At 44.5% G+C, this 15,541-nt stretch overlaps 1 protein-coding gene across 1 annotated transcript; it reads left to right on the top strand.

Annotated features, from left to right (window-relative positions):
• Positions 1-2,135: 2,135 nt before the first annotated feature.
• LOC123089301 (purine permease 3-like) lies at positions 2,136-3,509 on the top strand. The gene has a single exon (XM_044511013.1). It carries the CDS (start codon positions 2,224-2,226, stop codon positions 3,397-3,399), a length of 1,176 nt encoding a protein of 391 aa, XP_044366948.1. The 5' UTR covers positions 2,136-2,223; the 3' UTR covers positions 3,400-3,509.
• The last annotated feature ends 12,032 nt before the right edge of the window (positions 3,510-15,541 follow it).

Here is a 15,541-nt window from a genome sequence, read left to right as displayed (position 1 = left end):
TAGCCTTTTCTATTGTGAAGCGGAATCATGCGCATACACGTGTTTTTTGACTATGTGATTGTTATTAAAGTTTGGAAAATTATCAGCTCTCTTACTAGCATTGATGCCCATGTCACTTATGAAAGTGTGGCTAGATGGTGGGTTAGCAATAATAAAAAAACCAAGCCAATAACCTTGTTCATGCTGCTACTCTTTGGGCTATCTGGAGATGCAGGAATGATTTGTGCTTTAACAAGAACATTGGGCTTTGTGGCTTTGTTTACATATCCCGAGGAAGATTGCAGTAGCATGTTCACAGTGGAAGATCATATGTGTAGAAGGCACAAAAAGGGGCATGGAGGAGATTACTGCTTTTATGTATTTTAGGAAATTCAATTCAATCACGAAAATGGGACGGACTTTTTATCAGTTTCCCGGAACAAGGAAATGGTGTCATCCATCTCTCGCATTTGTCTCTATCGTCTCCCTCGTAGCTTCCCCGCCACTTGTCTCAGACGAAGTCACGACGAGCCCTCGTCTCGGACTCGGCCTCGGAGCTTCACGCCACATTTTCTTCTTTTATGTTTTGTTTGGCAATTCAATTCAATCACGAAAATGGACATGCTACTTATCATCTGGCTGAAAACAACAACAAAAAACGGCTGTCAAATATTTCTGCCCTTTGCCTTCATCCCCCCCTCCCCTCCCCCTCCCCCGCGCGCGCGCAAGCCTGGCGAGCCCTTGTCGGGGACTCGGCCTTGGCCCTCAAAGCTTCATGTCACGTAGTCTTCTCCTAGAAAATAGTCTAACTCTTGCAGCATTTTCAGATGAGTGATGATTTTTTTGCTAGAAACTTCCAACCTATTCCTTTTATATCATGGCAGTATCAACAGAGGTAATAAAAATTACAACTTCATGCCACATAGTCTTCTTCTCCTAGAAAATAGTCTAACTCTTGCAGCATTTTTAGACGAGTAATGATTTTTTTTTGCGAGAAACTTCCAATCTATTCCTTTTCAATCATGGCAGTACAAAGAACAACAGAGGTAATAAAAATTACAACTTCATGCCACGTAGTCTTCTTCTGCTAGAAAATAGTCTAGCGCTTGCAACATTTTCAGACGAGTGATGATTTATTTTGCGAGAAACTTCCAATCTATTCCTCTTCAATCATGGCAGTACAAAGAACAACAGAGGTAATAAAAATTACAACTATGTCCGTGGACCACCTAGCGACGACTACAAGCACTGGAGCGAGCTGAAGGGGCGCCTCGTCATCGCCCCTCCCTCACCAGAGCCGGGCAGACCTTGTTGTAGTCGACAATTGGGAAGTCGTCGTACTAAGGCTCCATAGTACCAGCGCACCAGAGTAGCAAACATCGCCAATGAAAAAAGTCGTAGATCAGAAGGATGAAACTTGTAAACACCCAAACAAAGACAAACAAAGACCGGATCCAAACAGATCCACCGAAGACTAGCACTGACCGAATCCCGCGATATCCGATGGATACAGACCTCCACATATCCTCCGATGATGCTAGACGTACAACCGAAAGGAGGATAGAACGTGGGAGACATTATTCATACTAAGGGACATCACCGCCGCCACACAGCCCAACCAAAACGCTGAATCTGACAAGAACAAGAATGGGGTCCCTCGCGCGGTAGGGGGCCGAGATTCTCTGCACCTACATGGCCTAGAAGCCATCGAAGATGGGGTAGACCGGCGGCGGCACCGACGGAAGGTGAAGAGCTTTTCTTGTGGAGGAATAAACAAATGAATCTTTTATGAGTAATGACTACTCCCTCCGTCTAGTGTCAAAAATTCTCTTATATTATAGGACGTAGGGAGTAATAAATATGCTCAAGATGAATGCAAGTGGAGTACTACATACCACTGCCATTATTGGCAGCGCTCGGGGACAAATATATCTTGAGTTGAGAACATAACATATAGACTGGAGAGCTCGTTGTTAACTGTTACGTGTGTACTTCTCTCCTCCTTCCTTTATGTTGACTGACCTACTAATTAACTCATTAGTGTACGCAGTTAATTAGTTTTTTTCTCTCGGTCGAACTCATTGTTAACATCTTCCTGCTCCTATATAAACCCTACAAGCCTGTCATGTAACAATACACACAAGCTCATCGCCATCTTGAGCATCTAACAAACAGGAGCCAGTCCAAACCAAACTCGTAAGCCAAAGTAGCAATACGCATACTTCTAGCTGGCTAGGACACGTCATGGCAACCATAACTGCTAGTGCAAGTCCGGCCATGCAAGAAGCAGCAAAGACGCCAACGGCCTCGCCGCCCCGCGCCACAGCCGCCTCGACAGCTTCGCCGGCTCGCTACCGGCCGTCGCCGCTGGTCATATTCAGCGCCTGCCTCGTCCTAATCGGCGCCGGCGGCCCGCTCTTGCTCCGCGTCTACTTCGTCCACGGCGGGCAACGCCTGTGGCTCTCCGCGCTGCTCCAGATCTCCGGCTGGCCGCTCCTCCTCCCGCCCCTGTGCATCTCTCTCTTCCGAGGCCGCCGCCACGGTATCGCCAACCTCCTCCTCCCGCCCCGCCTCGTCGTCGCGGCAGCCGTGCTCGGCGGGTTCTACGCCATGTCATGCTACGTGTATGCGATGGGGTCGCAGGCGCTGCCACTGTCCACGTCGTCGCTGCTGCTGGCGACGCAGCTGGCCTTCACCGCCGTGTTCGCGTTCCTCTTCGTCGGGCTCCGCTTCACACCCTTCTCGGCCAACGCCGTCTTGCTGCTCATAATCGGCCCGGCGGTGCTCGGTGTCGGGCCAGGAGCCGGGAAGCCGGCGGGCGTGACATCCAAGACGTACTGGACCGGGTTCTGCGAGGGCATCGGTGCAGCGGCACTCGCCGGGCTCGTGCTGCCGCTCGTTGAGGTCGCCATGGAGCGGTACGGGCGCCGGACGGGACCCGCTGCGAGGGCGCCGCCTCCCTACTCCACGGTCATGCAGATGCAGGCCGTGATGGGCGCCGCCGGCACGATGGTGTGCGTGCTCGGCATGGCCATTAAGAGCGACTTCGGGGCGCTGCGGAGCGAAGCGGCGGCGTTCGGGCTCGGCAAGACAAACTACTACCTGGTGCTCGTGTGGGACGCCGTGTCGTGGCAGCTGCTCAACCTGGGCATCATGGGGCTCATCACCTGCGCCTCCTCGCTCCTCGCCGGCATCATGATCGCCGTCCTCCTGCCGCTTTCCCAGATCCTCGCCGTCATGTTCCTCCACGAGAAGTTCGACGGGCCAAAGGGCATCGCACTCGTGCTCTCACTCTGGGGCTTCGCCTCCTACATGTATGGGGAGAAGGTCCAGCAGAAGAAGGTGGAGGCGCAGAAGAGCGAGCTGCTGCTGCAGCAGGTGGCGAGCAAAACGGAAGACCTCGAGTTGGCTGCCCCTTGAAGACAGACAAGTTTTGTGTGCAACTGTGCATGTAGTATGGCTGATATGCTGGTGTATAGTAAATTTTCTTTTTGCCTTTCATACACTGTGTACGATATTGTTTCATTTTATGTAGCACAGACAAATTAAGCGTTTCTACTATTCAGTTAATAAAGGTTACAGTTCAGAAATGTTCAGTTCTTGCCCATGAGCACAGTACAATATTTGCACTGCTGCTTTTGAAATGTGGGAGTCGAAGTCTTTTGCTGACTGTTGTCTCTCTGAACAGGATAGCAGAAGTTTTGCTGATTTCTTGAAACAGTGGAAAAGCTGAGCGCACTAGACATCGAACTTGAATTCTGGTGTGTGTCTGACATCCCTGGTAACAGTGAAACTTTCAGATATTATCATCTCCATCGAAGAGTAAAGAGTAATGTTATGTTGACATATATATTATCTCAGTGAAAGAATGAAGCAGCAATACTTGTCCATTAGAATTCAGAAACCGGCCCAAGGAAGTGTAGCACAGGAACAAATTTTTAGTTACTCACTCACATACATCGAGATTCTCTTACAAGATGCAGAAGAACAAACCCATTCCATCAACTATCATTAATCTATCACAACTGATGACATAGTACTGTCATACTGTAAGATGTACATATACTGACTTACAGTGCTGAAGTTGCCACAACGCTTGGCGAATATAAATTTGACTCCATTCAATTTTTTCATAGCCACGGGCACAGCTGTGGGGAATACAGACACAACAATTTGGTGCATGTTATTGTTAAAGAGGGAATTTGGAGGCGAGATATACCAGAAAATAAACAGCCAACAGCGAAGAGAACTATATGAACAAGATGGTTCAAGCCATTCTGTATGATTTTGTTGTTTATTCTCCTCATCCTGTTCTTTAACCCTTCATGGGCCTCTTTCAGAGTCATTTACTGAAAAAACATACACAATATATAAATTATAGATACTCCCTCTGTCTCATAACATAACTTGTTGTTACAATCTATATGTAATTAATAACATGTTATATTATAGGACGAAGGGAGTAGGTAATATTACAAGAGAACATTCCACGTGCTCTTCTAACATAAGCATATGTCGCATCCCAATATTGGTTTTGTGCCAGTTCTAGGAAAATAGTAAAATGAATATACTACTCCTTCCGTTCCTATATATTTGCCTTTCTAGAGATTTTAACAAATGACCATATACGAAGCGAAATGAGTGAATCTACATTTTAAAATATGTCTACATACATCCGTATATGATAACCCATTGAAATCTCTAAAAAGACAAATATTTAAAAACAAAGGGAGTAGATATGTGATTTTGTCTTCTTTAGAACATGAATCGCCCAACTAGCTAACACGAGGCCAAAACCAGGGTATTGCCACTTTTATACAAGAATAGTTAGGCAACTAGTAGCGTGCAAAGAATTATAAAGGATCACTGATCATGTTTGAAGAAATGGGCACATAAGGTATGATTGATTGATATGTCATAAACATATTAATGATAGCTGCCATACCATATTAAGGATAGATAAGTCTAGATGTGTGGCCTATTATTATTATTCACTTACCAGCTGAGATACGGAATCATTTCGAGACTTGTCCTCTGAATTGATCTCTTTAGCAACCTGCAACACCAAACAAATGCCTTGTAAGGAAAAAAATAACTCAAATAACATTATCAGCATAAGGACCTGGGGTTGGATATGTGTGTGCGCGTTCATAGGGGTGAGTGTATGCGTGCATGTATGAGCGCTTGCGTCTGTATTGTGTTCGAAAAAGAGCATCAGGACGTCATGGCTCAAATAGTCACATGCAGCCTTGCACAATTGCACTACACGCTAAAGCTCTAGCCACCCCAGTGGTTTCATTCAATTCCAAATACTATAACATGCACAGTATATTCTGTTCATACATGTTGCAAAAACCCTTTTAGCTTGTTGAGCTGTCCACGGAATCCGAGAATATGCTAATCCAAATTTGCATCAGTTGTTGAGCTTGACGAGGCAGCTCGCCCAGCCGTCGGCCCTTCTGTGCAGAACGGAGAAGTGGGGGAAATGTTAAGATCAAAATGGGCAACAGCCACCTATTCTTGTATCAAATATTAGAATACAATCGAACTCCGACGTACAACCTCTGTAAATTTTTGTAAGACATTTTTGTTTCATGTAAAACTGTTAAAAACGTCTTACATTCTGTTGTATTACATTCTGTTATAGAGGTTATATTCAACCGGTTCGGATTACGCTCGCATAACAGGATAGGAGTCTAGGAAGTTTATCCTTCTTATTACCGTATTGGTTATCTTTGTCAGCATGTAATTTTCCTTTTTTACTTTGTTCTGCTCCGTTTGCGAGCTGTAAGACTTTTATGACGATACTTTGTAGATTGTTAATAAGATGTCTGCATGCATCATCATGATGCAGAGGCCGGGGGCATGCCTCCATTTCCAAGAAAACAGTAGGGACTAAAAATGGGGGTGGGACAAAAGAAACACAGAACTCATGTTTGTCCAGAAGAAAAGCAGAAAACTGGAGCAGCAAAACCATGCTATGCGATACCATAATACAATTTCGTATATTGCTATCAGAGTTGTATGAGTATAGGTTTTCAGCCTGAAGACAAATTGGGAAATTGATCGATGCCCAAGCACCAGCCACAACCCGGATTTATAGGTGTACCAGTTTACCTGTTGTAGCGGTAATAGCTAGAAGGAGAACAGTGACAAACAGTAAATGGAAATCTAACGGTTGGCGACGAAGGTAAGGCCGAGGAGCCACTTGAGCCGTCCAATGCAGCGAATTGGTATGTGCCTGAAATGCTACAGCTAACAGCTAACCGAATGTTAGCCTGAAGTCCGACATTGCCTACTCCTGAAGAACCGACATGTCCTCACGACATGTTGATGGTCTGCCTCCAAGCCTCAGTAGTCGTGCGGAAAAACTCGGGGAAGGTAATACTTGATGAAATCTGTATCTTCCCACATAGCATCATCCGGTGCAGGATTTTCCCACTGAATTAACCACTCTACCACTGGTATATTCTTTCTTGGAATTTTTCTGGCTTCCATAGCATGGCAGGCTCAATTTGACGAGGCAGCTGGCCTAGCTAGCCGTCAGCCCTTCCCTGCAGAACAGGGTAGTGGAGGGAATATAAGACCAAAATGGACAGCATCGAACTCCGACGTACTACCTCTATAACTTTTTATAAAACGTTTTTTGTCAAAAAAACCAGCTACCCAACGCAATTTAGAAAAAAGACTACTCCCTCCGTTCCGATTTACTCGTCGTGGTTTTAGTTCAATTTAAACTAAAACCACGACGAATAAATCGGAACGGAGGGAGTATATATGGATGAAATTGATAGAAGAGAACCTCTCAGCTGGCGCGTCAGGCGGCAGCCCGCGTGTTACATAGAGTCCCGGTATGGGACGGAACGGAGGCCTGCAGGTGGGGCCTGCCGCCTCATGCGCTGGCGGCAGCCCTGTTCCTGCTGTTCACGGGCCGACAACCTATGTTGTTGGTTCGGCGGGAATTCTGTGGCTGGCGCGACGGCTTGGACGCTTCTGTCGACACTGGCACTGATTGCAGTGTTTGAATTTGCAATGTTTTGGACAGTAGTTGCACCGAGGAACTCACACTGGAATCTGAGGCTGCGCGGTAGGTGAATTTTAATCTGTTGTGCCAACACTTTGGTGCTCCTCTTTTTTTAGATGGACTGATTCCTACACGGATGACACTGATTGAAAGCACTATGTGATTCCCGCCTAAAGTTTCGTCCATCTGTTGCTGCGGGCCGACCCGACATCATCGATGCACCATATGTCGTGCCGACACTGATTGCAGTGTTTTGGATCATGCGTATTTCCGGTCTAAAACTTTGTCTGTTTGCATCTATTTTCTCGCCATCACATTTGTCATTTGAGCCTATAAAACTAGGCACGGAGACTCTCGTCATCTGTCGTCTAGGCACTCTCTAAATCGCCACTGCGCTAAGTGTGTCAAATTTTTTTCTCAATCTGTATGAGTTTGCCTTGCTCGAATCAAAGCATTAGACCGAGAAAAAGTGAAGAATGCAAGTTTGCCTCCGGGGGTGGCAGTCCTGCGGTGTTGGCGTGACAATCTTTGCAAGGTGAAGGAGGTGACATATTTTTTAGATTGGTTGGGCATGAAGTTTTCAGTTGTACCGTGTCGTAATGAAAAAATGTAGCTTTGGAATAAAATGTGACATTTTCTTCCAGCCTATTTTTCCCACCATTTTCTTTCTTGCCAAATTTTTTGCCATAAATTCTTCCTGATAATTTTTCCATCGGCACCCCCCCTCTTTCTCCTTCATTCTTCTTCTTTCCATCTCTCCCCACCCGAAAACACTCCAACAATAAAAACTAATTATGCAACGTCATGCAACAAATACAACATCAAATTAATATACAACATAATTCTCCTACAATAAGAAAGTACAAACTATAATACAAGTACATCTGAATTAAACGGTAGAACTGAACTTAAAAATACAGCTTAAAAAGTATATGAAGGCATCATTGTCATCCTCCCTCGATGTAGAACTCTTGCGCTTCAACGACGCGGTAGTCTTGCCCTTGGTTCTCGGCATGAAGATATCGTCTTCGTCGTCTCTATCGGCGCTCCATAAAAAAGTATGTTCTGCTACATACTCTTATGCTTTTGCTTCTTCCATCTTTCATGCATGCAGCCTGAGAAGTTCTTTCCGTATCTCCTCAAAGGTCCTTGAAGGCCACCCGCACCTAGTTAATGCGTGACCCATCTCATTCAGTAGGGTGTCACTACTGATGAGTTTGTCCCATGAAACTATTCTATTATCTCTTTTGAAATCGCCGGCTAAATGCAGACATTAGGACATAATAGGGTCAAAACTATGATCAGAAGGATAATCGGACATCTTGACGAGACTAGAAGACTACGTACACTGGACTGCTTACCCACCTTAGTGTGGAGGGGTTTTTATAGGCGAGAAACGGCAGCGCGACATTTACGCGGGAACTCAGAAGCGGGAAATTATGGCGGGAGTATACGCGGGAAACAATGCTGCTGCCTAGTGCCGACGCCGATTGCATATTATTTTTGGAAAAAGAATGGCGTAATATTTCTCTAATTTAATTAAAAAGTGTATTATTTAAAAAAAAATACTTGTTAGCGAAAATAGTGAGGATGACTTCATGTAGTTTATGTATGACGATGCATCAGCTGTGTGTTGTATCTTTATTTGAGATGTACTACTTTAATGTCATAATTCAGATGCATTTTTATTTCCTCATATATAGATGTCTCTTACATACATCTGAAAGTCTGAAACTTTCATAGATAGATAGAATAGGCCGCACACATTAGATAGATGAATCACCCTAATCGACGAGAGCCAGCTGGCCTTTCTCGACGACCGGAAGGTGACAAGCGATTAGGTGATTGGTGTGGACGAAGACCACGGCCGTACTCCCCCTTGTCTCCCTGTGTTTGTGACTCCTCCATAGGTGATGGAGTCTACAAACCATATTGAGATCCTGATGCGAGATTTTAGTTGTTTGGTTTTGACTTCTGAGGGATATAAGATGTGCCAATAACATTCTCATGGAAGAAGTCTGTAATTACTCATGTAACCGCGTTGCCAGGATTATGAGATGCTATGAGGATGTTTGTGTTAAGGCCACACTGGGTGTCATTATCGTGCCACATAGGATCAGTACTTTCTTCATAGAAAAAAACCGTATTTAAATATGAGGCATGAAGATGTTGTATGCAAGTAATTACTTATTATGTTTGAACATACTTCAGCGGCGCCATAGCATTGTGATCCCTCACCTTCACTGTATGGTGATTGTTCGGCGTACTGGTAAGAAAATTGTTATGAAAATAAACCGTTAGAGGATAATATATGATATCATTGTAAATGCATTAAAAATGCAAACATGCATACCCGCTGAGATCCCTCACCTGTAGTGAATGGCCATTGTGCACCGTACTGGTATGTCTCTGGGACACGAGTCTCCTCGGACATGGAGATCCTTCCTGTGGAGAGATACGACAGATATCCTTCGCCTTGGATGTATGCGCCATGTCCTGTGTACGCATTTGGGTTCAGGAAAAGACTCTGCTCGGGCATCAAATCCAAGGCCGTGCCATGTTTCTGGGATGTCTGCCCCTGACAAAGCTGCACTGAACTAGAGTGATGCAGTGGCACAACTGAGTCTTGTCGTGGCAATGTCATTGTAGTGCTTAGACCCTCCCCTCACTGCTCTGTATGGCTCGTACACACCTCGCTCGGTCTGGACGACGCCGCCGCACTCGATCTGGCTGACCTCGCTTCCGGCATGTTATATGCTCCAGTGACAATGTCGTCGCCTCTATCGCATCCAAACTTTGTGTTGACGTAGTCTTGAATACGCTTTAAGAGTGACTTGGAGGCTGCTGAATTGCTCCTGGCCTATATGCCTTCCCCCGCCATCGCCCCTACCTGGTTGCAAATATTAACCTGAACAAAATTTGGTTGTTATTTGGTTGAACTGATTATGAAATGATGTAGCTGAAAATTTTAATACTGATTACCGTGTAGTCACGATAGTAAGTTGTTGGTCAATCCGTCCCTCCAACTGCTCCGTGTGGGTGAGATGTGTTGGCTGGGTAGGTAGTTGACCGGTTAGGCGAGTATGTGTGCTCCTGCAGTACCACTCCTTGTACGCTTGAGTTCTAGCTTCATCTGCATAATTAATTAATTTCATGAACCTGTGTATGTACATAAAATAGCTTAAATAAAATATTTACCTATGTTCATGTACTATATTTGCTAGTGCTCCATTTTCCCACTGTTCTATCCATTGAGTATTGTGTGCCTTCCAATTGTAACCACCTTTGCCCGAATTGCTCAGCCTGAAAATTATGTAACAAAGTGTGAGTTTTGTAGATTAAAAAGACGTTAACTATTTCGGGGGGGGGGGGGGGGGTCAGAACGTACTTATGAGTTTCAACGTCTCGGAGAAGGTGGTGAAATATCCTGATGGAGACTGAACTGTCTCATGACAGGCTCTCGGTTGTAGGGCTCAACAAACCACATGTATAGTAAGTTGCAGCGAGTCAGCCAGAAGCCACTATCTCTCACACATTCGACTGGCATAGCTTGTCCATCGAAGACCATCTGAATGTCTTTGTCAGACCATGGGTTCCATGTGACTAGTGACTCATCAAGAAGCTCAAACTTCTTGTGGTATATAGAGTAACAACTTTTTGTAGTACTTGGATACCATTGTTTCCGTGCGTGTGTCCACCGGCTAGACATAGTTACATTGCCTGCACCACAATTGTATGGGTGTATGGGACGCAGGATACGGGGTCGTCCAACAGGGAGGTATTCCCTGGACAACAACTGCAGAAACTCGTAGGACACACAAAGTAATGGAGCTTTCGTTGCCAACGAAGATTTTTGTGTGGCATCACACAACCCTCTATATTTATTCGAAAGCATAGAAGAACTAAAGTTGTATTTGGATGCTCAGGTAAAGATTGATCTACTATCTGCTCAGCAAAGTAGATGAGACCAAGGAGAACTACGTCACCATGTGAAATTGGAAACATCATACCAAGGAGCCACAACAAATACGCAAACATATGCAGTTTCCTAGTCCCAGGAGTAGCATAACGAGGTATATGCTCAAAATGCTCACGAAGCCATGCGAATGGGACACCACGAGGCAGCCCAGAACAGCGTGATTATTTCATTGTCAGATCAAGACGGGATGAGACAGTTGGAAATATGCCCTAGAGACAAAAATAATATGGTTATTATCATATTTGCCGTTCATAATAAATGTTTATTATTCATGCTAGAATTGTATTGACCGGAAACTTAAATATATGTGTGAATACATAAACTACACCGTGTCCCTAGTAAGCCTCTACTAGACTAGCTCGTTGATCAAAGATGGTTAAGGTTTCCTAACCATGGACATGAGTTGTCATTTGATAACAGGATCACATCATTAGGTGAATGATGTGATGGACAGACCCAATTGTAAGCTTAGCATCAGATTGTTTAGTTATTTGCTATAACTTTCTTCATGTCAAGTATCTATTCCTTCGACCATGAGATCACGCCACTCTCAGATACCGGAGAAATACCTTGTGCGCTATCAAACTTCACTTCATAACTGGGTGATCATAAAGGTGCTCTATAGGTATCTCCAAAGGTGTCTGTTGGGTTGCATGGAACGAGACTGGGATTTGTCGCTCCGTGTGAAGGAGAGATATCTCTGGGCCCTCTCAGTAATACAACAACATAAGTAGCTTCATGTGACTAATGAGTTTAGTCACGAGATCTTGTATGACGAAACGAGTTAAGATACTGTAGGACCTTGAAGTATGTCTAGAGGGGGGGTGATTAGACTACTTGACCAATAAAAACTTAACCTTTCCCAATTTTAGAGTTTGGCAGATTTTAGCAATTCTAGGAAAAGTCAAGCAATCATCACACAATACAAGCAAGCATGCAAAGAGTGTATAGGCAGTGGAAATTAAAGCATGCAACTTGCAAGAAAGTAAAGGGAAGGGTTTGGAGGATTCAAACACAATTGGAGACACGGATGTTTTTGGCGTAGTTCCGATAGGTGGTGCTATCGTACATCCACGTTGATGGAGACTTCAACCCACGAAGGGTAACGGCTGCGCGAGTCCACGGAGGGCTCCACCCACGAAGGGTCCATGAAGTAGCAACCTTGTCTATCCCACCATGGCCGTTGCCCACGAAGGACTTGCCTCACTAGCGGTAGATCTTCACGAAGTAGGCGATCTCCTTGCCCTTACAAACTCCTTGGTTAAACTCCACAATCTTGTCGGAGGCTCCCAAGTGACACCTAGCCAATCTAGGAGACACCACTCTCCAAGAAGTAACAAATGGTGCGTTGATGATGAACTCCTTGCTCTTGTGCTTCAAATGATAGTCTCCCCAACACTCAACTCTCTCTTATAGGATTTGGATCTGGTAGAAAGAGGGTTTAAGTGGAAAGCAACTTGGGGAAGGCTAGAGATCAAGATTCATATGATAGGAATGGAATATCTTGGCCTCAACACATGAGTAGGTGGTTCTCTCTTAGAAATGGTAAGTTGGAAGTGTAGGTTTAGTCTGATGGCTCTCTCCACGAATGAAGAGGAGGTGGAGGGGTATATATAGCCTCCACACAAAATCTAACTGTTACACACAATTTACCAAACTCGGTGGGACCGAATAGTTAAACTCGGTCGGACCGATTTAGTAAACCTAGTGACCGTTAGTGATTTTCGGTGGGACCGACATGCATCTCGGTGAGACCGATTCGGTTAGGGTTAGGGCATAACGTAATCTCGGTAAGACCGATTACACAAACTCGGTAAGACCGATTTTGGTAATAAGCTTTCCAGAGAGTTGGTCAGGTAAACTCGATGGGACCGATTTGCTCTTTTCGGTGAGACCGAAATGTTACAAAAAGGAACCAGAGAGTTTACATTGCAGCTCGGTGGGACCGATCGCTCACTTCGGTTAGACCGAAACGTTATGAAAGGAAATAGAGAGATTACAATCCCATCTCGGTTAGACCGAGATCCCTATCGGTAAGACCAATTTGCTTAGGGTTTGTGGCAGTAGCTATGACTTTTGGAATCGGTGGCGCCGGATTGAAAGAATCGGTGCGACCGATTTTGGCTTTAGGTTTAGGTCATTTGTGGATGTGGGAAAGTAGTTGAGGGTTTTGGAGCATATCACTAAGCACATGAAGCAAGAGGCTCATTAAGCAACACCTCATCCCTTCTTGATAGTATTGGCCTTTCCTATAGACTCAATGTGATCTTGGATCACTAAAATGTAAAATGAAGAGTCTTGAGCTTTGAGCTTGAGCCAATCCTTTGTCCTTAGTATTTTGAGGGATCCACTTTCATCATCCATGCCATGCCATTCATTAAGCTTTCCTGAAATAATAGTCTTGGAATAGCATTAGCTCAATGAGCTATATGTTGTTATGAATTACCAAAACCACCTAGGGATAGTTGCACTTTCAATCTCCCCCTTTTTGGTAATTGATGACAACATATAGATCAAAACTTCGACAAATGATAATAACATTTAAATAACATCGTCGCTTTGAGAAGTATGTGATAAGCAAGAGCTCCCCATAAATTTGTGCATAGTTTTAGATTTGCTTTGGACTGCAAATGCACAATGAATTAGGCTCATGGGTTACTCTCCCATGTCACATACATCTTGGTGGAGCGCTCAAAATAATAAACAATGAATACATGCACTCATCACCAAGCATAGTGAGTGATCACATATGATAGATAAGATAATATCAAGCATGCATAAGTGTAGCTTATGATCAAACACATGATCATCAATGTCTCACAAGCATAGTATCTCAACCAAAAGCAAACAAGATAAACACACCAAAAGCAAGAGAGAACAAAAGCAACACTCTCTCTTGAAGCCTATGATCTATACATTTTTCTCCCCCTTTGGCAACAAGTTACCAAAAAGTTCATAGAAAATGCATAGTGCTAGATCGACTCTCAGGCTTGATCTTGTGGTGGTGGTGCCTTGATGACTCCAAGGACGAAGGCTTCAGTTGCTGTAGAGGATGCTGGAGTTGATGCTGAAGCTGGTTGCACTGGAGCTAAAGGGGCAGTAGCTGGTGCTGGAGTTGTTGCTCTAGTGTCTATCACTGGCTCTGCAACTGACCTCTGGGCTCTGGGCACTCTGGCAAACACATTGGTGGTTGTCTTGCCCTTCCTCTCCTGCATGTCATCCTGCAGCTACTCCACAACTGACTGAATCTCAGTTACCTTGACATCTAGATCATAGAATTTTTGTTCCATGAATCTTTCCAGGCTCTCCTGGTTTTGAGTTAGGGTGGCCAACCCCTTCTCAATCCTTAGAGATGATGCTATCAAGTAACCAAGTTGCTCCTTTTTGGTTTTCAAGAAATATTCAGATGCCCCCTCTTGAGTTGGCATCTTGGCAGCCTTCTCCTTCCTTGCCTTTTCTTTCTTCTCCTGAGCTTGAACTGATGATGGATCATCTTCATTCATGAGAACCTCATTGTCCTCAAAGTCTGGATAAAGTGGAAAGTGTTCCTTATCCAACTGATATTTGCCAGTTCCCATCTTTGAGTTGATCAATTTCTAAATCTGAGGTGCATATCCACAGCTCCTCTTCTGATCTGCTGCAGTCCTCTTGATAGTTTCAACTATTAGGCTCATGACTTTGAATTTTTGTGGCACATCAAATAAATGTATCATGTTGATGGCATGCCCTCTGATCATGTTATGTTCACCTGACTTGGGCAACAGAGTGTGCCTCAGAATCCAATTGATAGTAGCCAGCCCTGACAGCAGAAAGTGGACTGATCCAAAAGAGAAAGTCTCTAGGGCTTTGTCTGGGATCTCCTTGTACATGTGAGCCATGGAATTGTGTCCCATCTTCTTCTTTGCATAAATGTCCAGATCATCATCATTTTCCTTTGGGGCATTGATCAGACTTGCCCATTCTTCAACAGTGGATTGGTACCTTGTACCTTCAGACATCCAAACAATTCTCCCATCTGGGTAAAAATGTGCTGTGGAGTAGAATTGCATGATAAGTTCATCATTCCAATTTGTGAGCTTTTGCCCAACAAAATCTGCAACTCCACAACCAACAAAGCTGTCTTGCACTCCAGGATAGTGCTGTTCATTCTCCTTGATGTATTTCCAGTCAACCCACCTCATGTCACAAACTATGGGCTTCTTGTCCAATCAGATTGTCTCATAGAAGTCCTGCTGTTCCTTTGTATGGAACATGTAATCAACAACAGTTCTTCTCCTTGTGGCATATGGATCTGCCATTCTCCACAGTCTCAGCCCTGAATCCTTCCTGATTTTCATGTCCTCAGCCATAGGATGGGCATCATTGTGGTCTGGTATCTTGGGCTTGAGTTTTCTTAGAACCTGTCCTTCTTCATCTTCCTCCTCAGCAACATTGTGCACTGGGGCCTTGTTCTTCTCAGTAGCTGGAATACTCCTGGTATTCCTCTTTGGTGCAGACTTGGCCTTGGGGGCAGCTTTGAGTGCTTCTTTGGGCTTAGATGTTGCACCCCCTGATCTGAT

Source organism: Triticum aestivum, chromosome 4B (genome assembly GCF_018294505.1).
Source record: "Triticum aestivum cultivar Chinese Spring chromosome 4B, IWGSC CS RefSeq v2.1, whole genome shotgun sequence".
Classification (NCBI taxonomy): Eukaryota; Viridiplantae; Streptophyta; class Magnoliopsida; order Poales; family Poaceae; genus Triticum; species Triticum aestivum.
The sequence above is the reverse complement of the archived record's forward strand: the minus strand, read 5'-3'. Positions and strand labels throughout refer to the sequence as shown.

Bases quoted from the DNA above. Each gene is read 5' to 3' on its own strand.
- LOC123089301 (XM_044511013.1), top strand. From the start codon at position 2,224: ATGGCAACCATAACTGCTAGTGCAAGTCCGGCCATGCAAGAAGCAGCA.